Raw genomic sequence first — 26479 nt, 5'->3', positions numbered from 1 at the left:
GTATGATGAAATATCAATAACAATATCAAGACGTTCGGGCGGTGTCAGAAAGTTGGTCTCAGTCACAGGTCATGGCTTCTTCAAGAGGATAAAGACCCAACAAAATAGACACACAGCTAAAAACACCCGAACCCTTTAAAACCTGAGGTGAAAAATGAGTAAATACGATCGAACATCTGTGAGAGTGCCGTATTTTTAGGACCATAGGGCGCGTCGGGTTAAAAGAATCCCTGTCGTTGAGCTGGTCTATTCAGGTCTTTTTTCATACAAAAGGCGCACCGGATTATAAGACCCATTAAAGGGGTCATATTTAGATTTTTTTTTCTACATGTAAAACACTTCCTTGTGGTCTACATCAGTGTTTTTTCAACCACTAGTGCGCCATGGGAGATTGTGTCATTTCACCTAATTGGGTTAAAAATGTTTTTTTTGCAAACCGGTAATTATGTGCCGTTGTTGAGTGTCGGTGCTGTCTAGAGATCGGCAAACTAACCGTGTAATACTCTTCCATATCAGTAGGTGGCAGCAGGTAGCTAATTGCTTTGTAGATGTGGGGAACACGGTTTGTCGTGATCACAATATGCGGTAAGTAAAAAGGTATCTAACACTTTAACCAAAAATAAACAAAAGGCGAGTGCCGCTAAGAAAAGGCATTGAAGCTTAGGGAAGGCTATGCAAAACCAAACTAAAACTGAACTGGCTGCAAAGTAAACAAAAACAGAATGCTGGACGACAGCAAAGACTTACTGTGGAGCAAAGACGGCGTCCACAATGTACATCCGAACATGACATGACAATCAACAATGTCCACACAAAGAAGGATAGCAACACAGTGTTTCCCATAAACTGCCAAGATACCTGTGGCGGCGGGCGCGTGGCTATGGGCGTGGTCACCGTGACATCATCGAGTAATTTGCATAATTTACTACAATGATTTGATTTTCTCTAAAAAGGCTAAAAAAATGTATACTTACTAATTAATAATAACAGTTTTGTTTTAAACGTCCATCCATCCATTTTACAATATAATTACAACACTTTATGTACATATTTATATACAGATTTGAACAATAAGTTATTCACTGAAATATATTTCTTAATTGTGGTTCTTACAAAAAATATATCTTATAAAATATAAAAGCTAAAATGTCTCAAAGCTCTGCCCCTTTAATTAGTGCATACTAAATAACTTAACTTTAGCCTACTACTACAACCATATTATTTACCAGCAACATAAAGTGAAACAGAGGCAGAGGTGTCCTGCCACAGTCAGTAACAAATAAACAGAAAACAGTAGTGGTGGTAGATAGACACAGAGCTTCATCAAACATCTGATCCACTGAACAAAGAGCTCCAAAAATCTTGAACTTTAGACTGCCATTAGTTTTACTCCCTACACTTAACCATGTGTTTCCTACTGCCTGCAGACTTTGCACCCTTTGTTAAAAATACACATGTTGTGTTTCTAATATAAATACATTTAATAAAGTCAAATACAAATAAGGCAACAAGAGAAGTATCCTACACTTCTCTTTTGTAAAGTAAATCTGAACAGCCGATATGGGCATCTACATCAACTATATGATTTGCCTGAGAAGCTGGACAGGACAAAAAAACCAAACAACATTTTTTTAATTTAAAATTTTTTTTTTTTTTTTTTTTTAATTTTTAAATTTGTGGCGGACGTAATTCTTTCGTGGCGGGCCGCCACAAATAAATGAATGTGTGGGAAACCCTGCAACAACTTAAGTAGTCTTGATTGCGAAAACAAAGCAGGTGCGGGGAATAGCGTTCAAAGGAAGACATGAAACTGCTACAGGAAAATACCAAAAAAAGACAAAAAGCCACCAAAATAGGAGTGCAAGACAAAGAACTAAAACACTACACACAGGAAAACAGCAAAAAACTCCAAATAAGTCAGAGTGTGATGTGACAGGTGGTGACAGTACACCTACTTTGAGACAAGAGCTATATTGATGCATGCTGGTTTGAATTCATATCCAACAATTGCGACGACAAATTTTTATTGTCTACTGAGTTTCATTTCTTTATGTTTTCTGCTAGTGGTGTGCCTCAGAATTTTTTCAATGAAAAAAAAGTGCCTTGGCTCAGAGAAGGATGAAAAACACTGCTCTACATAACATGTAATGGTGGTTATTTGGTCAAAATGTTGCATAGATGATGTTTTACAGATCATTTTCAAGCCGTTTTCTGACAGTCGCTTCAGAATGCGCCGTTTTGTGGGCGGTCTTATTTACGTGGCTCACCTTCGACAGCGTCTTCTCCCCGTCACCTTTGTTGTAGCGGTGTAGCGTGCAAGGACGGGAGTGGAAGAAGTGTCAAAAGATGGAGCTAACTGTTTTAATGACATTCAGACTTTACTTCAATCAATAACGGAGCAGCATCTCCTCATCCGTGGCTCACTAGTGCAACATCAACGGCAGAAATGTGTCCCGTGAAAAAGCGTCCGAGCGGAACTCTCTCATAACTAAAGTTCCTTGGGTGAATAATGTAAACTCACTACACCGGTATGTTTTAGCGCTTTCATGGCGAGTTTACTGACAGATATAAGTAAGAACTTTACACTACTTTAAAGAAGAAGCTTATGACTAGAGCGTCGGCACGGACTACAATTGCGGACCCGCGCACATTTCCAGGACTTATGCAGATCCCAAATACAAAACAACAGGTACCAGAAGGTAAGAAAAGCTGCTTTTGCATAATCTTGCGAAACAAAGCGCCAGATAATATGTCTTACCTTATACACACACCATAATAATACTCCTATGTTTAATGCGCCGACAATCCATCAAGCGGTGCGACTTCATAGCTTACCGAAGTCGTACTAAAAACATTTTGACAGATTTTTGAGCGCCGTGTGTACTTTTAACCTGCTCAGTGGCCTGGTGGTTAGAGTGTCCGCCCTGAGATCGGTAGGTCGTGAGTTCAAACCAGAGTCATACCAGAGACTATAAAAATGGGACCCATTGCCTCCCCGCTTCGCACTCAGCATCAAGGGTTGGAATTGGGGGTTACATCAACAAAATGATTCCCGAGCGTGGCCACCGCTGCTGCTCACTGCTCCCCTCACCTCCCAGGGGGTGGAACAAGGGGATGGGTCAAATGCAGAGAGTAATTCCACCACACCTAGTGTGTGTGTGTGTGTGACTATCACCACTTTGTGAATAAATGCGTGAGCAAATTGTTTAAGAACAACATTTCTCAACCAGCTATTGCAAGGAATTTAGAGATTTCACCATCTACGCTCCGTAATATCATCAAAAGGTTCAGAGAATCTGGAGAAATCACTGCACGTCAGCAGCAAGGCTGAAAACCAACATTGAATGCCCGTGACCTTGGATCCCTCAGGCGGTACTGCATCAAAAAGCGACGACAGTGTGTAAAGGATATCACCACATGGGCTCAGGAACACTTCAGAAAACCACTGTCAGTAACTACAGTTCGTCCCTACATCTGTAAGTGCAAGTTAAAACTCTACTATGCAAAGCGAAAGCCATTTATCAACAACACCCAGAAACGCTTCGCTTGGCCCGAGCTCATCTAAGATGGACTGATGCAAAGTGGAAAAGTGGTCTGACAAGTCCACATTTCAAATTGTTTTTGGAAACTGTGGAAGTCGTGTCCTGAACCATCCTGACTGTCATGGACGCAAAGTCCAAAAGCCAGCATCTGTGATGGTATGGGGGTGTATTATTGCCTAAGGCATGGGTAACTTACACATCTGGGAAGGCACCATTAATGCTGAAAGGTACATACAGGTTTTGGAGCAACATATGTTGCCATCCAAGCAACGTCATCATGGACGCCCCTGCTTATTTCTTCACTGGTTTTGGGTTTTGTACATGTTCCTTCATTTCCATCCAAATAAACGTCATATTCTTTGAATTAATGTGGCTTGTTTTATTATTTTTTTCCAGACACAACGTGGCGTTTCCCCAAATTGCACATTGGACCACTCCCCTATCGTGGCTGATCTCCTGAACCAAAGGAATGGTCCTGCGGGTCTGCATTGTCGGACGAACGATCAACCCACCCCTCCTACGGGCAACAGCTCCTTTCATACACTCGAGGGTGAGTAGCTCAATGAAAGTTGTGAGGTTAACGGGTCATAAAGGTTTGTTTGTTTTAATAATGATTCAAGTTTGACCTGTCCAATCTTCCTACTTAGCTTTGAAACATCATAAAGAGATCAGTGCATATTTTGCATGAGCAGCACTTTTATCAGAACAATAAGCTAAGCACAAGTTGTACCCTAATGGATTTTATTGATTCACCCAACATATTTCATAATGCATTTTATTCAAGGGAAGATTTTTCCAATCACCTTGCTTCCCCCAGTTCTTCTCATGTAGTGGGGAACATGCTTTATCAGTATCATGCTTCAAACCCTAAGCTATGTACTGTTTTTTCCTTTTTGGTTTTGAAGGTTTAAGTGTAGAGATGTCCGATAATATCGGACTGCCGATATTATCGGCCGATAAATGCTTTAAAATGTAATATCGGAAATTATCGGTATCAGTTTCAAAAAGTAAAATGTATGCCTTTTTAAAAACGCCACCGTATGGAGTGGTACGCGGACGTAGGGAGAAGTACAGAGCGCCAATAAACCTTAGAGGCACTGCCTTTGCGTGCCGGCCCAATCACATAATATTTACGACTTTTCACACACACAAGTGAATGCCATGCATACTTGGTCAACAGCCATACAGGTCACACTGAGGGTAGCCGTATAAACAACTTTAACACTGTTACAAATATGCGCCACACTGTGAACCCACACCAAACAAGAACGACAAACACATTTCGGGAGAACATCCGCACCGTAACACAACATAAACACAACAGCACAAATACCCAGAACCCCTTGCAGCACTACCTCTTCCGGGATGCTACAATATACACCCAACCCACCTCAACTTCTTCATGCTCTCTCAGGGAGAGCATGTCCCAAATTCCAAGCTGCTGTTTTGAGGCATGTTTAAAAAAAATAATGCACTTTGTGACTTCAATAATAAATATGGCAGTGCCATGTTGGCATTTTTTTCCATAACTTGAGTTGATTTATTTTGGGAAAACCTTGTTACATTGTTAAATGCATCCAGCGGGGCATCACAACAAAATTAGGCATAATAATGTGTTAATTCCACGACTGTATATATCAGTATCGGTTGATATCGGAATCGGTAATTAAGAGTTGGACAATATCGGAATATCGGATATCGACAAATAAGCCATTATCGGACATCTCTATTTAAGTCTTTTATTTATTTTGCTCCTCAGTTTGAATGTATTATTATTTATTGAGTTTATTGTTTTTTTTTAGTATCAAGTAGTTCAAGTCGCTCAACACATTTTTATATTTTAAATAAAGATTAGAAAAACTTTAAATGGTTTGTGTTACAGACCTAAACAATGTCAACACATTTATTATGTGTTGCAGGTTGATCTGTGGTTCTTGTTTTTTCAATGTTAGGAAGGATGCAATGTTATGCAGAGGTGTACTTATAACAATTTTATTGACACATTATACTAGAGATGTCCGATAATATCGGCCGATAAATGCTTTAAAATGTATTATCGGAAATTATCGGTATCGGTTTCAAAATGTAAAATGTATGACTTTTTAAAACGCCGCTGTACGGAGTGGTACACGGACGTAGGGAGAAGTACAGAGCAGTTGCGTCTCCCAGTCATACTTGCCAACCCTCCCCATTTTCCCGGGAGACTCCCGAATTTCAGTGCCCCTCCCGAAAATCTCCCGGGGCAACCATTCTCCCGAATTTCTCCCGATTTCCACCCAGACAACAATATTGGGGGCGTGCCTTAAAGGCACTGCCTTTGCGTGCCGGCCCAATCACATAATATCTACGGCTTTTCACACACACAAGTGAATGCAAGGCATACTTGGTCAACAGCCATACAGGTCACACTGCGGGTGGCCGTATAAACAACTTTAACACTGTTACAAATATGCGCCACACTGTGAACCCACACCAAACAAGAATGACAAACACATTTCGGGAGAACATCCGCACCGTAACACAACATAAACACGACAGAACAAATACCCAGAACCCCTTGCAGCACTAACTCTTCCGGGACGCTACTTACTTACATACTTGTGTATGATTTTATTGTCATAATTTTATTGCATGATTTTTGTATCCCTTTAATTTAGGTAGCCAGGGACTGCAGATGGAAATTAGCTATTTAGCTATAATCTGGTACAGAACATATCTGTCTTTGAGCTTAATGTTTCTGTACATTGTCCCTTCAAATAAAGACTAAACTAAACTATATACACCCCCCGCCACCCCCTACCCTAAACCCCGCCCCCCCAAACCCCGCCCACCTCAACTTCTTCATGCTTTCTCAGGGAGAGCATGTCCCAAATTCCAAGCTGCTGTTTTGAGGCATGTTAAAAAAAATAATGCACTTTGTGACTTCAATAATAAATATGGCAGTGCCATGTTGGCATTTTTTTTTCCATAACTTGAGTTGATTTATTTTGGAAAACCTTGTTACATTGTTTAATGCATCCAGCGGGGCATCACAACAAAATTAGGCATAATAATGTGTTCATTCCACGACTGTATATATCGGTATCGGTTGATATCGGAATCGGTAATTAAGAGTTGGACAATATCGGATATCGGCAAAAAAGCCATTAGTGTTACAGACCTAAACAATGTCAACACATTTATTATGTGTTGCAGGTTGATCTGTGGTTCTTGTTTTTTCAATGTTAGTAAGGATGCAATGTTATGCAGAGGTGTACTTATAACAATTTTATTGACAAATTATACTACTGAAGGTTCATGGGGGTTCGGGGAATGTTTTCTCGTATACCAAGATGTTACACATACTTCCTCATGTGTGACTCGTTTCAATTTTGCACAATCAACTGTCCATATAAGCCTAATCTTCTTGCCTGCTCGTTTTTTTAAAGATATTTGTAAATATGGTTTTGTCACAACTTGTTCAGCCAAAATCGATGTAATGTGTCGTCCGTGCTTTAGGGCTAGCTCAGCGAGTGCATGGCAGATACATTACCTGCTCAAAAAGATATAATGATAATAATAATATGTTACTACCGTATTTATTCCGGATAAATAGAGTGCACCGGTGTATTGGCTGCACAAACTAAATTACAGGGAAAAAATATATATTTTCCATAGATTAGCTGGACCGGTTTATAAGCCACATATATACCTTTCGAAATGAGTAATTTACACAGAAATAGTTTATTTACATACCTTAAAGGCCTACTGAAAGCCACTACTACCGACCACGCAGTCTGATAGTTTTTATATTAATGATGGAATCTTAACATGACAACACATGCCAATACGGCCGGGTTAACTTATAAAGTGCAATTTTAAACTTCCCGGGAAACTTCCGCTTGAAAACGTCGCGGTATGATGACGTATGCGCGTGACGTCACGAGGTCAAGGGAAGTGTTTGGACCCAATTCAAATACCTCTGTTTTCTTCGACAAAATTCCACAGTATTCTGGACATCTGTGTTGGTGAATCTTTTGCAATTTGTTTAATGGACAATGGAGACTGCAAATAAGAAAGTTGTAGGTGCGATCGGTGTATTAGCGGCTGGCTGCAGCAACACCAACACCAGGAGGTTGTGTTGTGTTTTGAGCAGGATAGCAGACGCACTACGGTGAGTACAGCTTTGGCTTCCAAACATTTGATCGCTTGCCCGTACGTGCGTGTCGATATGTGCATGTCACGTACGTAACTTTGGGGAAATATATGTTTCTTGCCGACTCTGATGGCGGCCGGGGTGTCGTCAAAAGTGTACAACGCCCGCCGCCACCGCATCTAAGTTAGCTTCTATTTTTTTAGCTTCGCCAAGCTGAAAATTATTAACCGTGTATTTACATGTTCATGGTTTAATAGTATTGTTGATCTTCTGTCTATCCTTCCAGTCAGGGTTTTTTTTAATTTAGTTTCTATCTGCATTTGAGACTGATGCTATCACGTTAGCTCCGTAGCTAAATTAGCTTCTATTTTTTTAGCTTCGCCAAGCTGAAAATTATTAATTGTGTATTTACATGTTCGTGGTTTAATAGTATTGTTGATCTTCTGTCTATCCATCCAGTCAGGGTTTTTTTTAAATTTTGTTTCTATCTGCATTTGAGCCTGCTTTCACGTTAGTTCTGTAGCTAACTTAGCTTCTATTTTTTTAGCTTCGCAAAGCTGAAAATTATTAACCGTGTATTTACATGTTCATGGTTTAATAGTAAGTGAAGTGAAGTGAAGTGAATTACATTTATATAGCGCTTTTTCTCAAGTGACTCAAAGCGCTTTACATTGTGAAACCCAATATCTAAGTTACATTTAAACCAGTGTGGGTGGCACCGGGAGCAGGTGGGTAAAGTGTCTTGCCCAAGGACACAACGGCAGTGACTAGGATGGCGGAAGCGGGGATCGAACCTGCAACCCTCAAGTTGCTGGCACGGCCGCTCTACCAACCGAGCTATACCGTAGTAGTATTGTTGATATTCTGTCTATCCTTCCAGTCAGGGTTTTTTTTAATTTAGTTTCTATCTGCATTTGAGACTGATGCTATCACGTTAGCTCCGTAGCTAAATTAGCTTCTATTTTTTTAGCTTCGCCAAGCTGAAAATGATTAATCGTGTATTTACATGTTCATGGTTTAATAGTATTGTTGATCTTCTGTCTATCCATCCAGTCAGGGTTTTTTTTTATTTGGTTTCTATCTGCATTTGAGACTGCTTTCACGTTAGTTCTGTAGCTAACTTAGCTTCTATTTTTTTAGCTTCGCAAAGCTGAAAATTATTAACCGTGTATTTACATGTTCATGGTTTAATAGTATTTTTGATCTTCTGTCTATCCTTCCAGTCAGGGTTTTTTTTAAATTTAGTTTCTATCTGCATTTGAGACTGATGCTATCATGTTAGCTCCGTAGCTAAATTAGCTTCTATTTTTTTAGCTTCGCCAAGCTGAAAATTATTAATCGTGTATTTACATGTTCATGGTTTAATAGTATTGTTGATCTTCTGTCTATCCATCCAGTCAGGGTTTTTTTTAATTTAGTTTCTATCTGCATTTGAGCCTGATGCTATCTCGTTAGTTCTGTAGCTAACTTAGCTTCTATTTTTTTAGCTTCGCCAAGCTGAAAATTATTAACCGTGTATTTACATGTTCAGTCACTGTGAATGTCCATTTCGCGTTCTCGACTCTCATTTTCAAGAGGATATAGTATCTGAAGTGGTTTAAAATACAAATCTGTGATCCACAATAGAAAAAGGAGAGAGTGTGGAATCCAATGAGCCAGCTTGTACCTAAGTTACGGTCAGAGCGAAAAAAGATACGTCCTGCACTGCACTCTAATCCTTCACTCTCACGTTCCTCATCCACAAATCTTTCATCCTGGCTCAAATTAATGGGGTAATCGTCGCTTTCTCGGTCCGAATGTCTCGCTCCATTGTAAACAAAGCGGAATTGTGAGGAATCCTTTGTCTTGTGACGTCACGCTACTTCCGGTAGGGGCAAGGGTTGTTTTTATCAGATACCAAAAGTTGCGATCTTTATCGTCGTTGTTCTCTACTAAATCCTTTCAGCAAAAATATGGCAATATCGCGAAATGATCAAGTATGACACATAGAATAGATCTGCTATTCCCGTTTAAATAAAAAAATGTCATTTCAGTAGGCCTTTAATTGTTTCCAAACGGTGTCTGTAACACGGCAGTAAAACGGCTGATCAAACAAAACAGAAGTCATCGTCATGGACCCACTAGCTGCGGAAGCTAGCTCTCTAATCAGCTAAACAGAATCAATAACTCAATAAATCCACTTCGTAGGTACCCGGAATCGGTACCGTATCGGTACAAATGTGAACGATACCCAACCCTCACTGCAAAAACTGAAATCTAAGTAAGATGAAATATCTCAAATAAGGGTGATATTTGCTTATTTTCTGTCTGATAAGATAATTCTTCTCACTAAGCAGATTTTATGTTAGAGTGTTTTACTTGTTTTAAGGGTTTTGGTCCTAAATGATCTCAGTAAGATATTACAGCTTGTTGCTGAGATTTGATGACCTATATTGAGTAAAACATGCTTGAAACTAGAATATCAACTGATGCAAAGCTGTGTCATCAACTCTAAAGGCTTAGTGGCCACATGTGTGGACAGCACCTTTTAGCTCTTATTTCCAAAATTGTGTACACTACTGAATTGGGGTCATATGGCCGCTTATGTGGACACTTATACTGCCATCTGGTGGTGTCAGAAGAGTATAACATACAATGGAATTTGGAAAAAAAAAAGTGTAAAAATAAGAATTAGCATGTCACTAAACATGAAGTACACGTTTGTTACTTATGGACTAAGTACATCATTTAAAAAGATGATTCTTAGTTTTTATTCTAATTAGGGTCCGATAAGTCCAAATAGCAAAGAAAGAAAAAAGCATGTAAACAAACAGCTTGGGCCTTAAGATTAACACTCACAAGTATAAAACTACTCTTTTAAAGTAATAATTTCTTACTTCAAGCATGAAAAAAATATATCAATATGTCAAGATAATGGCACTAGCATTTACCTACCGTATTTTTCGGACGATAAGTGGCAGTTTTTTTCATAGTTTGGCCGGGGGTGCGGCTTATACTCAGGAGCGCCTTATGTGTGAAATTATTAACACATTAGCGTAAAATATAAAATAATATTATTTAGCTCATTCACGTAAGAGACTAGACGTATAAGATTTCATGGGATTTAGCGATTAGGAGTGACAGATTGTTTGGTAAACGTATAGCATGTTCTATATGTTATAGTTATTTGAATGACTCTTACCATAATATGTTACGTTAACATACCAGGCACCTTCTCAGTTGGTTATTTATGCCTCATGTAACGTACACTTATTCAGCCTGTTGTTCACTATTCTTTATTTATTTTCGATTGCCTTTCAAATGTCTATTCTAGGTGTTGGCTTTTATCAAATACATTTCCCCAAAAAATGCGACTTATACTCCATTGCGACTTATATATGTTTTTTCCCTTCTTTATTATGCATTTTCGGCCGGAGCGACTTACCGTATTTCCTTGAATAGCCGCAGGGGCGTTAATTAATTTAAAACCTCCTGTCACACCTGCGTTTACCGGAAACCGGCGGGATGGCCGTGCATGCGGTAATTATTTTAAAACCTCTTCTCACTCCGGCGTTTACCAAAAGGAATCCATAAAATTTAGGCGTGCGCTTTGAGTGTGATGTAAGCATACCATCATGAAAAGCACATTTAATTAACAAAAACGTTATTATGGTCTTACCTGTACTTATAAATGGAGTCCATTTGCAGCTCCTTCTGACCAAAAGCATCGATAACTTGTTTATAGAAGTCTTCCTTATTTTCTTTCTTCAGTTTTAAAAGTCTCTGTTTCGATGGAGATATTCCTTTAATTATTACCTCCTGCTTCCATTGAAAGTCCAGTTTAGAAAACTGTTTTATTTTAGATACCTGTATGTGATCCTCCATATTAGAAGTTCAGGCAGAGGGAAAAAATAAATCTCTTGCTGCGTGTGTTCACTTCTTCTGCAGTACAGGAAGTCGCAAGAAGGATCACTAGCGCGGCAGCGCCCTCTACCACCAGGAGGCGGGAGTGATTTAATGACTTATACAGTATTTCACACACGCAGCTACGGTATATTAATAAAACATAGCTGCTTACTGTTCTCTTTAGCATACTGTACCGGTATTCAATAGCTTGAACCTTAAATCCTACTGAAAAGCTCTTTATCTTTTTTCCTTTGTGCGATAGTAAACTACTGAAATCAGCTTCCTCCATTTTGAAAAGGAGGACAGATGCGTCACTCGTGACGTAACGAATTTGACCCGGTGGAAGTTCTAGCCATATGCTAAATATTTTGCGAAACGAGTTTGACCCGGCGAAAATTATAGACATGCGATAATAAAATTAATATTTTGCGAAACGAATTTGATCCAGCTTCAATAATAAACCGGCGATAAGGCCAAGCATGCGTTAATTATTTTGAGAAACGAGTTTGACCCGGCAGTAATTCTAGACGTGCGAATACTATATTCCCTGCGCCAATTCAAGGAAATACGGTATACTCCGAAAAATACGGTAATTTAAGAATATTTTTCAACATATTGAGCAAAAAGGTCTCTTTTTTTTCTACCAAGAAAAGTGCACTTGTTTTTAGTGAGAATATTCTTATTTTAAGGTATTTTTGGGTTCATTGAGGTTAGCTAATTTTACTTATTTTGGAAAGTCTTGACAAGCCCAATTTTCTTGTTCTATTGGCAGATAATTTTGCTTAGTTCAAATAAAATACCCCTAATTTTATTTTATTTTTTTCTTGTTTTTGAACACTGACTTTTTGCAGTGATCCATTTTTCAACAACAACTCAACTCTGATTTACCTTTTAAAGGCCTACTGAAAGCCACTACTACCGACCACGCAGTCTGATAGTTTATATATCAATAATGAAATCTTAACATTGCAACACATGCCAATACGGCCGGGTTATCTTATAAAGTGCAATTTTAAATTTCCCGGGAAACTTCCGGCTGAAAACGTCTAGGTATGATGACGTTTGCGCGTGATGTCAAGGGTTGAAGCGGAAGTATTGGGACACCATTGTATCCAATACAAAAAGCTCTGTTTTCATCGCAAAATTCCACAGTATTCTGGACATCTGTGTTGGTGAATCTTTTGCAATTTGTTTAATGAACAATGGAAACTGCAAAGAAGAAAGCTGTAGGTGGGATTGGTGTATTAGCGGCTGGCTGCAGCAACACAACCAGGAGGACTTTGAGTTGGATAGCAGACGCGCTACTGTGAGTACAGCTTTGGCTTCCAAACATTTGATCGCTTGCCCGTCCGTGCGTGGCGCTATGTGCATGTCACGTACGTAACTTTGGGGAAATATATGTTTCTTGCCAACTCTGATGATGGCCGGGGTGTCGTCGAAAGCTACAACGCCCGCCGCCGCGCCGCTGTCCTCACCTTGACTTCCTCCATCTACGGGCCGCCGACCGCACCGATCATCGTGGTGAAGTCCTTCGTCGCGCCGTCGATCGCTGGAACGCAGGTCGTGATGAGCAGATGAGAGCTGGCGTAGGTGGAGAGCTAATGTTTTTAGCATAACTCTGTCGAGGTCCCGTAGCTAAGTTAGCTTCAATGGCGTCATTAGCAACAGCATTGTTAGGCTTCGCCAGGCGGTACAGCATTAACCGTGTGGTTACATGTCCATGGTTTGGTAATATTGTTGATCTTCTGTCTATCCTTCCAGTCAGGGGCTTATTTCTTTTGTTTCTATCTGCATTTAAGCACGATGCTATCACGTTAGCTGCGTAGCTAAAGTGCGTCGCCGATGTATTGTCGTGGAGATAAAAGTCACTGTGAATGTCCATTTCGCGTTCTCGACTCTCATTTTCAAGAGGATATAGTATCCGAGGTGGTTTAAAACACAAATCCGTGATCCACAATAGAAAAAGGAGAGAGTGTGGAATCCAATGAGCCAGCTTGTACCTAAGTTACGGTCAGAGCGAAAAAAGATACGTCCTGCACTGCACTCTAGTCCTTCACTCTCACGTTCTTCATCCACGAATCTTTCATCCTGGCTCAAATTAATGGGGTAATCGTCGCTTTCTCGGTCCGAATCTCTCTCGCTGCTGGTGTAAACAATGTGCAAATGTGAGGAGTAGGGATGATGTTTGATAAGAAATTATCGAGTTGGAGCCTATTATCGAATCCTCTTATCGAATCCTCTTATCGAACCGATTCCTTATGGATTATCTTATCGAGTCCAGATAGGTTGTTGTATATGGAAAAAAACACAATATTTGGTTTAACAAATCACTTCACATTCTCTACTGCTCGCTACTATAGTATTACCATATCTGAGTTATTGTGCAGAAATGTGGGGAAATAACTACAAATGTGCGCTACGTTCGTTAACCGTGTTACAAAAAAATGTAATTAGATTGATACGTAATGTTGGATATAGAGAACATACAGACACTTTTTTTATTGAGTCAAAAATATTAAAGTTCGATGATTTGGTAAAATTGCAAACAGCTAAAATGATGTGGAATTAAATGATGGAATGGATTAAGTAAAGAAGTTAAACATTGTACTGATGTGATCCACTTTAAGAGGTTGTTCAAATGAATAGTGCTTACAAAGTACAAAGAAGAAGAATTATCAAAAATAAGATATTATTCATCTCAGTATATTAATAATGACTGAATTAATTAATTACATATTACAAAACTGTTGTGTATACTAATTCACAGATATTTTATTATAAAAAGGTCAGTAAATGATGTATATATTTGTATGAAGTGGGAAAGGGGTAGGATTAAATAAGCTTTACTTCTTCCTACTCCTGTAAAGTGAAATGACATGAAACTGTGATGTATTATGATGTGGTCGGATCATGTTTTGTTTAGTTATGTTCTGTTAATTTTGGACTTCCTTAGTTGTTTTGTGCACTTCGGGGGTTTGTTTTAGTCACCATGGTTATTTATGATTTTCACCTGCCTTGTACGCGCACCTGTCGCTCATCAGAGACTCTATTTAAGCCTGCCTTTTCCAGGTCACTCGTCGTGGCTTCATTGTTTGCATTTGCAACAGTTACGTTGGCATTCTGGTTTTCCAGCTCATAATTCCTGTGCTATAGTTACCTTAGCTCAGGTGTCGGCAACCCGCGGCTCCGGAGCCGACCCCCCCCCCCCCCGATTTTCCCAGGAGATTTATGGATGTCAGTGTCTTTCATAGATTACTCCCAGGGAAAAAATAATCCTATTTACACTCTAATTACTAAACAAAGGGCGTGCCCTAATTGCACTGCAGTAATTGTCCTCTATAACATTTACATACAGCGTGCCAGTCCAGCCACATGTTGCATGTTGTTATTACTTGCACACACAGGAGACAGCAAAGCATACTTAGTCATCAGCCACACAGCTTACACTGACGGTAGCCGTATCAAACAACTTTAACATTGTTACGTTACAAATATGCGCCACACTGTGATCCCACACCAAAAAATAATTAAAAACACATTTCTGGAGAACATCCCACCGTAACACAACATAAACACAACACAACCATTACCCAGAATCCCATGCAGCCCTAACTCTTCCGGTCTACATTATACACCCCCACACATCAACCCCCCCCCTCTCCGTGCGTTGGTTGAGCGGAAGAGTTAGGGCTGCATGGGATTCTGGGTATTGGTACCGTCAGTGTAAGATGTGTGGCTGCTGAGTTAGTACGCCTTGCTGTCACTTACGTGAGCAAGCTGAAATTGCATTCTACATGTGGTCGAGCAGGTACACTTTTAGGGCAGACTGTAGAGGGCGCCAAATGTAGTGTCATCACGCTCTGATACTCGGGAGTCTCCCGGGGAAAATGAGAAGGTTGGCAAGTATGACACTATCAAGCGCCATTCATTCAAAACTCGCGGGCTGCACTAACATCAAATTTCCACATTAAAGTGCGTGCCGGTGCGTGTGTCGGAGACCCCTAGTTAACATAGCACAAAGCATTTAAGCTTTGTATGCAGTGTTTTTCATTTTAAATTTAAAAGTTTTTTTTGTGGCTCCCATTACTTTCTTTAATTTGTGAAACTTGCCAAAATGGCTCTTTGAGTGGTAAAGGTTGCCGACCCCTGCCTTAGCTTCTAGTATTCCTGTGCTAAGTAAGTTTTTGCTTTAGCTTCTCGTGCGAACGGCACACTTTCCTTTTGTTTCGTTCCTGTCTGTTGTAATGCGTATGATTTATGAGAAATAAATCATCTCCTACCTGCACGCTTTCGTCCGGAGCCGTCAGTTTTGCGTCCCGGGAGAACGAACCGCAGCACGCTGCATCCCACCGTGACAAATGACTGAACTACGTGACGTCACTTCTTGTGATTTCACACGGGGCATTTCTTGTCGGGACGGGATTCGTTCCAAGTGATTCGAATAAAGAACCAACTCTTTTTCTTTACTATAGTGGTCTCGATAACGGGTACCGGTTCTCAAAAAGGGATTCGAGTCCGAGGACTCGGTTCTTTTCTTATCGAACAACCGGGAAAACCGGTTTCGAGTATATTCCCTAGTGAGGAGCCCTTCAACCTGCGACGTCACGCTACTTCCGGTACAGGCAAGGCTTTTTTTTATCAGCGACCAAAACTTCTATGTGTCATACTTGATCATTTCGCGATATTGCCATATTTTTGCTGAAAGGATTTAGTATAGAACAACGACGATAAAGATTGCAACTTTTGGTATCTGATAAAAAAAAGGCTTGCCCCTACCGGAAGTAGCGTGACGTAGTCAGTTGAACATATACGCAAAGTTCCCTATTGTTTACAATGATGGCCGCATGAAGTGAGAGAGATTCGGACCGAGAAAGCGACAATTTCCCCATTAATTTGAGCGAGGATGAAAGATTTGTGGATGAGTAAAGTGCAAGTGAAGGACTAGTGGGGAGTTGAAGCTATTCAGATAGGGAAGATGCTGTGAGAGCCGGGGGTGACCTGATATTCAGCTGGGAATGACTACAACAGTAAATAAACACAAGACATATATATACTCTATTAGCCACAACACAACCAGGCTTATATTTAATATGCCACAAATTAATCCTGCATAAAAACACCTGCGTGTTTGTTATGCTAGCTCCTAGCTCCTCTGCTAGCTCCAACTCCATAGAACACGCCAATACAATTCAAACACCTGATCAACACACACAATCACTCAGCCCAAAAGACCGTTCACCTAACCCAAGGTTCATAAAGCTTATATATTTTTAAAAAGTTACGTACGTGACGCGCACGTACGGTACGGTACGTGTTATGCTAGCTCCTAGCTCCTCTGCTAGCTCCTAGCTCCATAGAACAAGCCAATACAATTCAAACACATGATCAACACACACAATCACTCAGCCCAAAAGACCGTTCACCTAACCCAAGGTTCATAAAGCTTATATATTTAAAAAAAAGTTACGTACATACGCAAAAAAAAGTTGCGCACATACGGTCAAGCGATCAAATGTTTAGAAGCCAAAGCTGCATACTCACAGTAGCACGTCTGCGTCTTTGTCATCCAAATCAAAGTAATCCTGGTAAGAGTCTGTGTTGTCCCAGTTCTCTACAGGCGTCTGTGTATCAAAGTCAAAAGTCCTCCTGGTTAGAGTCTCTGTTATCCGAGTTCTTCCATCTTGACTGCATCTTTCGGGAATGTAAACAAAGAAGCGCCGGCTGTGTACTGTTGTTGCTGACTATGTTCGAAAAATACGTCCATTTCGCACCGACAACTTTCTTCTTTGCTTGCTCAGCTTCCTTCTCCATAATGCAATGAACATGATTGCAACAGATTCAAGAACACAGATGTCCAGAATACTGTGGAATTATGAAATGAAAACAGAGCTTTTTCGTATTGGCTTCAATGTGGAAGGCATACCCGTGTTCCCCGGTCTACGTCACGCGCATACGTCATCCTCAGAGGCGTTTCGAACCGGAAGTTTAGCGGCAAATTTAAAATGTCACTTTATAAGTTAACCCGGCCGTATTGGCATGTGTTATAATGTTAAGATTTCATCATTGATATACAAACTATCAGACTGCGTGGTCGGTAGTAGTGGCTTTCAGTAGGCCTTTAAGTATGTTCAAGCTTAGTCTCCTCCTGTTGTGACTAACTCATCATGATGCACTTTTCTCTTTGCACAACTTATCAACATTCAGTTATTAAAAGCAGCGTCCATTGCAAGCAATCAGAGTTTCAGATATGAAACAATCTAAAAATAACCTGGTCTCGCCGTTATTTTTTCCCCCACCATGTTCCGCCTCACGTGTTTGTCAAGGCTCCGCTGTCTATTAGTTTTTTTTAACAGTGTATTGTTTTTTTAATGTTGAACCTTCACCTGTTCTTTGTTGTGTATGAGTGCGCGCTGTGCGCATACGCTGTAATTGTATCCGTGTGCAGAGCTCTGTTTAAAAAGTGTGTATTCTGCCTCTGTGTGTTTGCAAATGTGAGGGGGCTTGAACAAGCATGCATGCGCTCGGGCGTTGGCATTGTTGACCAGAATCAAACTGTGTTATCTCTGTGTGTGTGTGTGTGTGTGTGTGTGTGTGTGTGTGCGTGTGTGTGTGTGTGTGTGTGTGTGTGTGTTTGCACTGAATCTGGTAAACACTTCTGACCTCGCTCTTCAAATTCACCTCATCTACGGTGTCATTTACGTGCGTGCAAATGCAAGGACATTTGTCAGCCTTAGTAAGTGTGTGTGTGTGTGTGTGTGTGTGTGTGTGTGTGTGTGTGTGTGTGTGTGTGTGTGTGTGTGTGTGTGTGTCACTCTCCTAGTGAAGCCTGCCTGTGAAAAAGCAAAAGAGAGACGGTTCCAAATGCAGAGGGTTGAAAAACCCAAATGTGCATAACAAGGGGACATCTGCTATTGGAGCAAGCTCTGAATGATTTATCTTTTTACAGAACAAATGTTTTTTTTTCCCCCCCACATCAAAGAGTGGGAGGCAGCGAGAACAGATTTGCGTGTTTGCGCGCGAGGTGAAAGAAGAATGTGTTTTTTGACAGTCGAGCTGATTAAGGTGCTGGCAGTGACGAGAAATGTCAACGTTTGTGGGGGGGGGGGTTGGGGGCTGAGTGGAAGACACAATGATTAATGAAAGATGTGGAAGGCGGAATAACAACAGAATTTCAGATTGTCGGAATAGAACCAGCGACAGTGTGATGGAGAGAGTAATGCTGATGAAAGAGTGCGATGTCCTCACATGCTACTGTTTCACTCCTGGAGTGTGGTACGTCATTTGTGACACGTGACGCAGTTTGAGTACAATGGAACTCGTTTATTTGTCATAATCCGTGGTCCGGATCATGTTTTGTTTAGTTATGTTCTGTTAGTTTTGGACTCCCTCGGTTCCTGTTTTCTGCACTTCTGGGTTTGTTTTGGTTACCATGGGTATTAATTGGTTTCACTTGCTTCTGATTAGTGTTCGGCACTAATCAGAGCTATTTATTCACGGTGCTCGCCACCAGTGTGGGGTTAGTTACTGAAAACCAGTAACTAGTTACAGCAGCGGTGTCCAAAGTGCGGCCCGGGGGGGCCATTTGCGGCCAATTGTTTACTGGCAGGAAATACTATTGTAAAAATAAAAAAGGAACATTAAAAAAAGTGGAATGAGGTGAAATCTAACGAGAAAAAGTTGCAATGTTGACACAAAAGCTGCCATGCAGGCTGTTTTTTTTTCTTACACTACCGATCAAAAGTTTGGGGTCACATTGAAATGTCCTTATTTTTGAAGGAAAAGCACTGTACTTTTCAATGAAGATAACTTTAAACTAGTCTTAACTTTAAAGAAATACACTCTATACATTGCTAATGTGGTAAATGACTATTCTAGCTGCAAATGTCTGGTTTTTGGTGCAATATCTACATAGGTGTATAGAGGCCCATTTCCAGCAACTATCACTCCGGTGTTCTAATGGTACAATGTGTTTGCTCGTTGGCTCCGAAGGCTAATTGATGATTAGAAAACCCTTGTGCAATCATGTTCACACATCTGAAAACAGTTTAGCTCGTTACAGAAGCTACAAAACTGACCTTCCTTTGAGCAGATTGAGTTTCTGGAGCATCACATTTGTGGGGTCAATTAAACGCTCAAAATGGCCAGAAAAAGAGAACTTTCATCTGAAACTCGACAGTCTATTCTTGTTCTTAGAAATGAAGGCTATTCCACAAAATTGTTTGGGTGACCCCAAACTTTTGAACTTGCCAACCTTGAGACCTCCAATATCGGTAGGTGGGGGGTAGGGGGTGAGGGTGGGGGGCGTGGTTGGGGGCGTGGTTATTTACAGCTAGAATTCACCAACTCGAGTATTTCATATATATTTCATATATATATATGTATGAAATACTTGACTTTCAGTGAATTCTAGCTATATATATATATATATATATATATATATATATATATATATATATATATATATATATATATATATATATATATATATATATATTTTATTTACATAAAAGAAATACTTGAATTTCAGTGTTCCGGTGGCTATCCATTAGATGGCAGTATTGTCCTGTTTAACTTCTCCGTTCATGATGAGTATATCATTTCGGCCACCGTGTTCAATGGAGAAGTCTGTTCTACATATTTACAGGCAACATACACCTTCCCCTTCGAACCGTCCTGGATGAACTGAAATTCTTGTTTCCATTCGTTTTGGAACTTGCAAGCGTATTTCTTCATCTTGCTCGTCGACGGCGTCGCCATGTCTGTAATTTCCTCGTTCTTCTGCTTCGTCTCCTTGTTGTGTGCGCAGTTGTGCACTCTACTCTCTAAAAGCCCTAGATGTTATGACGTCATTGGGCAGGCAAGCTGTTTATATTGTGGGAAAGCGGACGTGAGAACAGGCTGTCCCCACTCAGTCTCAGGTCTGCATTAAGCTGGGGGGGGGGGGGGGGGGGGGGGCGTGGCCTCCAGCTCCGGCTGAATACCGGGAGTTTGTCGGGAGAAAATCTCTGCCGGGAGGTTGTCGGGAGAGGCGCTGAATCCTGGGATTCTCCCGCTAAAAACGGGAGGGTTGGCAAGTATGTCTTTCTTCATTTTTCTTTTTTTTGCCATTGCTCAAAAAAAAAAATAATGACAAAAAATCCATGTTATAATGAATTATTTTCAGGGCTCCAATTACTTCAAATATTTCACTTTAAAATGTTTTATGTGGTAAATATTGCATATATTGTGTAGTAGCCATATAAAAACATCAAAGTTTTCTTTGACAAAAGCGCATAAAACAAACAAAATAATAGTTCCCGCATAAAATGGACAGATATATCTGAAGTTGATCTCGTAACTTAAGTGTTGAAAGTAAAAGAAAAACCTAATAAAAATGTATCACTTTATGAGTGGGGCACCTTTTGGATCCCAAATATATTTAGTGATTTTTTATTTATCTTTTCACTGTGATTACTCAAAAATATGAAAGAATGAAATCAATGGTGTCCTGCATTATTGATCTTTTAGGGCTCTAATTACTAAATACTGCATATTTCAGTTTTACTATAAAAAAACTAAGTTGTTTTTGACAGAAAAGCCATAAAACATTTTTTAAAATTTGTATTACTTTATATATAGGATATATATTTCCTACCTGCACGCTGTGTCCGGAATCCGTCTGCATCTTGGGAGAACAAATCCCCGCATCACAATGCGACCCGATCGTTACAGTAGGAAGCCAGCAGAGAAACGTTCTCTCGCAGAGGATCCCGGCTACGGGACGTGGCTGGTCTTGAAGGCAATGGAGACAGAAACTCTCCGGCATTCCCCCGTGGAGCGCCAGGACCTGATGTGGGGTCCTAACGGCAAGCTGGTCCCGATCAGCTCCGTGTGGCCCGGGGACGTTGCCGCGCCACCGCGGTACCAGACGCGTCGGCGAGGACTGAAGCCGTCCAGAAGGGCTTCGCTTCGCGGTCAGGACGCGTCGCTCCAGCAAGCTCCTCCTCCTCCGGACCGAACCAGGCTGCAGCCCAAAACCAATGTTGCTATACGATATATAGGAACAAGGAACAAAAATGTAAAAGCGATACTTTTGTTTTTGATCCCATTTTGTATGAAATCCAAAACTTTTACTATACACAAAAAGACCACGTGATCTGCGGTTGTGAGGCCGGTTGGATGTACTGCCACATTCTCTGAAACCCCTTTGGAAACCGCTTATAGTAGATAAATGAACATTCAATGCACGGGCAACAGCTCTGGTGGACATATAGTCATATAGCAGGGGTCACCAACGCGGTGCCCGCGGGCACCAGGTAGCCCGTAAGGACCAGATGAGTAGCCCGCTGGCCTGTTCTAAAAATAGCTCAAATAGCAGCACTTACCAGTGAGCTGCCTCTATTTTTTTATTTTTATTTATTTACTAGCAAGCTGGTCTCGCTTTGCTCGACATTTTTAATTCTAAGAGAGACAAAACTCAAATAGAATTTGAAAATCCAAGAAAATATTTTAAAGACTTGGTCTTCACTTAAGTTAAGTTAAGTTAAAGTACTAATGATCATCACACACACACTAGGTGTGGTGAAATTTGTCCTCTGCATTTGACCCATCACCCTTGATCACCCCCTGGGAGGTGAGGGGAGCAGTGAGCAGCAGCGGTGGCCGCGCCCGGGAATCATTTTTGGTGATTTAACCCCCAATTCCAACCCTTGATGCTGAGTGCCAAGCAGGGAGGTGATGGGTTCCATTTTTATAGTCTTTGGTATGACTCGTCCGGGGTTTGAACTCACGACCTACCGATCTCAGGGCGGACACTCTAACCACTAGGCCACTGAGTAGGTTAAATGAATAAATTCATTAATTTTTTTACTTTGCTTCTTATAATTGTCAGAAAGACAATTTTAGAGAAAAAATGCAACCTTAAAAATGATTTTAGGATTTTTAAAGACATATACCTTTTTACCTTTTAAATTCTTTCCTCTTCTTTCCTGACAATTTAAATCAATGTTCAAGTAATTTTTTTTATTTTTATTTTAAAGAATAATAAATACATTTTAATTTAATTCTTCATTTTAGCTTCTGTTTTTTCGACGATTTGTTATATATTGTAACAAAGTGTAGATTGGATTTTAACCTACTTAAAACATCTCATCAAAATTCTAAAATTAATCTTAATCAGTAAAAATGACTAATGATGTTCCATAAATTATTTTTTTTATTTTTTCAAAAAGATTCGAATTAGCTAGTTTTTCTCTTCTTTTTTTCAGTTGAATTTTGAATTTTAAAGAGTCGAAATTGAAGATAAACTATGTTTCAAAATGTAATAGTCTTTTTTTTCGTGTTTTCTCCTCTTTTAAACCGTTCAATTAAGTGTAAATATCATTAATTATTAATAATAACATAGAGTTAAAGGTAAATTGGGCAAATTGGCTATTTCTGGCAATTTATTTAAGTGTGTATCAAACTGGTAGCCCTTCGCATTAATCAGTACCCAAGAAGTAGCTCTTGCTTTCAAAAAGGTTGGTGACCCCTGTCATATAGTCTGAAAGTCTTGTTAGAATAATCATGTATATATATTATCACACAACTTTAGTATGCTTAAAGTATGTTGCTATAGTTATTAGCTATTGTGCTCAAGCTGTACTTTTCCTATCTGTGCAAGGACAAAACTTCTTGTCTGAGGGTGTCCTCAGCCGCAGATTTTATCTTTATTTTAGCCCGTTAACAGCCAAGGACCTCAACGAAGATAAGACAACAGCACGCAGACGAAGCAGAGACAAGGCGAAATCACGAGGCCCCCAGCACATTCCGTCACGTATTGTGCGTACTGGACCTGCTTTGCATGATATACGTGACCACTCCTTTTTTGATGTTGACTGGGGAACTCCTGAATAAATAGAGGGACGCGGGATCTGTACCTTAGAGCGTAGGGCGAGACTGTGACTAAGTGTGCAGCTCCATGCGTTCTCCTCATGAGCTAAATTGAACTCTGTCTCTGCATGATTCCTTGCTTCTTGTCTGTTTAATAGATGTCATCAGTGTTTCAACCTGACAGTCTTTCAGGTGCATTTTGACAATTTTTTACAAATCAATGGCTTCCGGCTGACCACTCTACTATACAGGCTTGATTGGTGGGAACCTCTACATGCAAGAGGATCCCCCGCCGGCCCCACTATGGACCGGACTCTCGCATTATTAGCTGTATCCACTCGGCATCCATTGCACCGGTCTGAAAATAAAATTTCGTTGTGCTTGCGCTATGACAATAAAGACCATACCATACCAATCAAGGATAATCAGGATGCAGCTATGCTCACTTTAGAGCTAAATGCCAAAGACTGTGAATACATACTGTATGTGCATGTGATTTCTTTGTTTTTTAGTTTTATTAAATTTGCAAAAAAACAAAAAATGTTCCCATTGTCATTGTGGGGTATTGTGTGTAGAATTTTGAGAACAAAAATGATGCCAGGTGCACTGTAACTCCAAATGTTGTTAGCATTAGAGGCTCCCTTTCCCAAAATCAAAGTAGAAGATTCAATTAATCGTGATTTAGATGTTTGTCATAATCAACCAACTTTTTGAACAAACTGTTTGTTTTTCAGGAACACATACGTCTTCTCTCATGGACGAGGAGACCGAGCATGACACAGAATCAAGAGGCTTTGCGAATTTCTCCTACCTACAGGAAAGGTGTGTCCATCTTACTGGATACATTTTGCTGTCCGTTTATTTTGTGCCATTTAGAAATGTGATTTGTGACAATATTTGTACCAGGGAAAGCCCGGCACACCAGTTTCCATCCCAGTATGGCAACCAGAAGCAGTTCCAGCATGTCAAAGCCTCAAAGAGTGTGGACTTGGGCACGACCCCGGACCAAAAACAGACCGGTGGGTATCTCAGAAAACACCATAATGACCGACATTAAAACACAGTAGCGTAGTAGGCCAGAGTATTCATTAAAACAAGGCAGAGTAAAGTATATTTAATTTTTGTGGCCACTGTAACATTACACACAGTTTGAACAGTAACACTGTGTTTGAATATAGGAAAATAAAACACTGTACTTTAATGAAGTGATTATTTGGCGTGTCGTCACGTCATGACATTGCTGGTTTTACGAGCAGAGGAGCATGTTCGGCAGCGCACAATCACAGAGTACTTACAAGCAGGGAGGACGGACGCATTTTGGCTTAAAAACTAACGATAAAGGTGAAGTTATAACACTGAAACTAGGTGGTGGCTAATGTCCATCGCAGTCTGCAGTGTTTTAGCTACTTCCAAATCACTAATCCTCGCCTCCAGGGCGACAAATAAAGTAAGTTTCTTACAAGTATCATTATCACTGCAGGACGAGGAATAGCTAAACATGCTTCACTGCACACCGTAGGAGGATACAATAGCTCACCGGCGGCACAATGTAAACAAACGCCATTGGTGGATCTACACCTGACTGTAATGATACCAAGTACAATAGCGTATCTAGTCGATACTACTATGATTACATAAATAATTTTTAGCATCACATAATTTAAAAAAAAAAATTGTTTATACTGTGAAGTGAAGTGAATTATATTTATATAGCGCTTTTCTCTAGTGACTCAAAGTGCTTTACATAGTGAAACCCAATATCCAAGTTACATTTAAACCAGTGTGGGTGGCACTGGGAGCAAGTGGGTCAAGTGTCTTGCCCGAGGGCACAACGGCTGTGACTAAGATGGCAGATGCGGGGATCGAACCTAGAACCCTAAGGTTGCCGGCACGGCCGCTCTACCAACCGAGCTAAGTTGACTGACGATACACTCTTGTTTCTCCAAGTTCTGATTGGATCCCCTCCGTCATTTGAACCCCCCCGCCCCTCCCCCACGTGCAACTGCGATTGTATATTTTCCTAACTTGTCCCACCTGCCTCAAGACGAAATTCAATATGATTGGATTTGAGTCTCTGTCAACATTTTAGTCGTGTTTTTATTTGTTGACTAAATTGTCAATTAATTTCGTCTTTGTTTTAGTCAACATGCTTTTGTTTTGATTTTTGTTATCGTCCTGTTTTTAGTCAGGGGAAAATAGGTACCGTATTTTCCGGACCATAGGGCGCACCGGACTATAAGGCACACTGTGGATGAATGGTCTATTTTTGATCTTTTTTCATATATAAGGTGCACCCGACCGGATTATTAAAGGAGTCATATTATTATTGTTTTTTTCTTAATGTAAAACACTTCCTTGTGGTCTACATAACATGTAATGGTGGTTCTTTGGTCAAAATTTTGCTTAGATTATGTTTTACAGATCATCTTCAAGCTGCTTTCTGACAGTCGCGTGAAAAACCGTCCGACCGGAACTCTCTAATAACTAAGGTTCCTTGGGTGAATAATGCAAACTCACTACACCAGTATGTTTTAGCGCTTTCATGGAGAGTTTACTGACAGATATAAGTAAGAACTTTACACTACTTTATATTAGAAATGGCAACAGCGGAGGATGAATGTCCCATAACAAGAAGATCGAGAAAAAGAAGAAGCTTATCGACTACAAAGGCGGACCCGCGCAATTTTTCAGGACTTATGCAGATCCCAAATACAGATCAGCAGGGACCAGAAGGTTAGAAAAGTTGCTTTTGCATAATATTGCGAAACAAAACACCAGATAATATGTCTTACCTTCTACACACACCATAATAATACTCGTATGTTGATGCACATCAAACGGTGCAGTCTACGCGTACTGTATCTCTTATGTTTGACTGCCATCTACTGGTCAGACTTATCATTACACGATGTACCAAATAAAATTGTTTCGAGGTGGGTAAGCTCAACCAAACGCATTCCTTACACTAGGCCCACCGGGTTATAAGGCGCACTGTCGAGTTTTGAGAGGAAAAAAATGATTTTAAGTGCGCCTTATAGTCTGGATTATACATTAATTGACGATAACG

General features: G+C 40.3%; 1 protein-coding gene across 2 annotated transcripts in view; it reads left to right on the top strand.

The window, feature by feature from the left end:
• pard3bb (par-3 family cell polarity regulator beta b) overlaps nt 1-26479 on the top strand; it is a 422709-nt gene that overhangs the window by 130977 nt on the left and 265253 nt on the right. For both annotated transcript variants that reach the window (XM_062067536.1, XM_062067535.1), the window contains exons 15-17: nt 3939-4092; nt 24147-24234; nt 24319-24431. In XM_062067536.1, coding sequence (XP_061923520.1) covers nt 3939-4092; nt 24147-24234; nt 24319-24431 — 355 coding nt within the window. The remainder of the gene's footprint in view (nt 1-3938; nt 4093-24146; nt 24235-24318; nt 24432-26479) is intronic.

This window comes from Entelurus aequoreus, linkage group LG13 (genome assembly GCF_033978785.1).
Source record: "Entelurus aequoreus isolate RoL-2023_Sb linkage group LG13, RoL_Eaeq_v1.1, whole genome shotgun sequence".
In the NCBI taxonomy this organism is placed as follows: domain Eukaryota; kingdom Metazoa; phylum Chordata; class Actinopteri; order Syngnathiformes; family Syngnathidae; genus Entelurus; species Entelurus aequoreus.
Note: the sequence above shows the minus strand (reverse complement) of the source record. Positions and strands in the feature narration are given on the sequence as shown.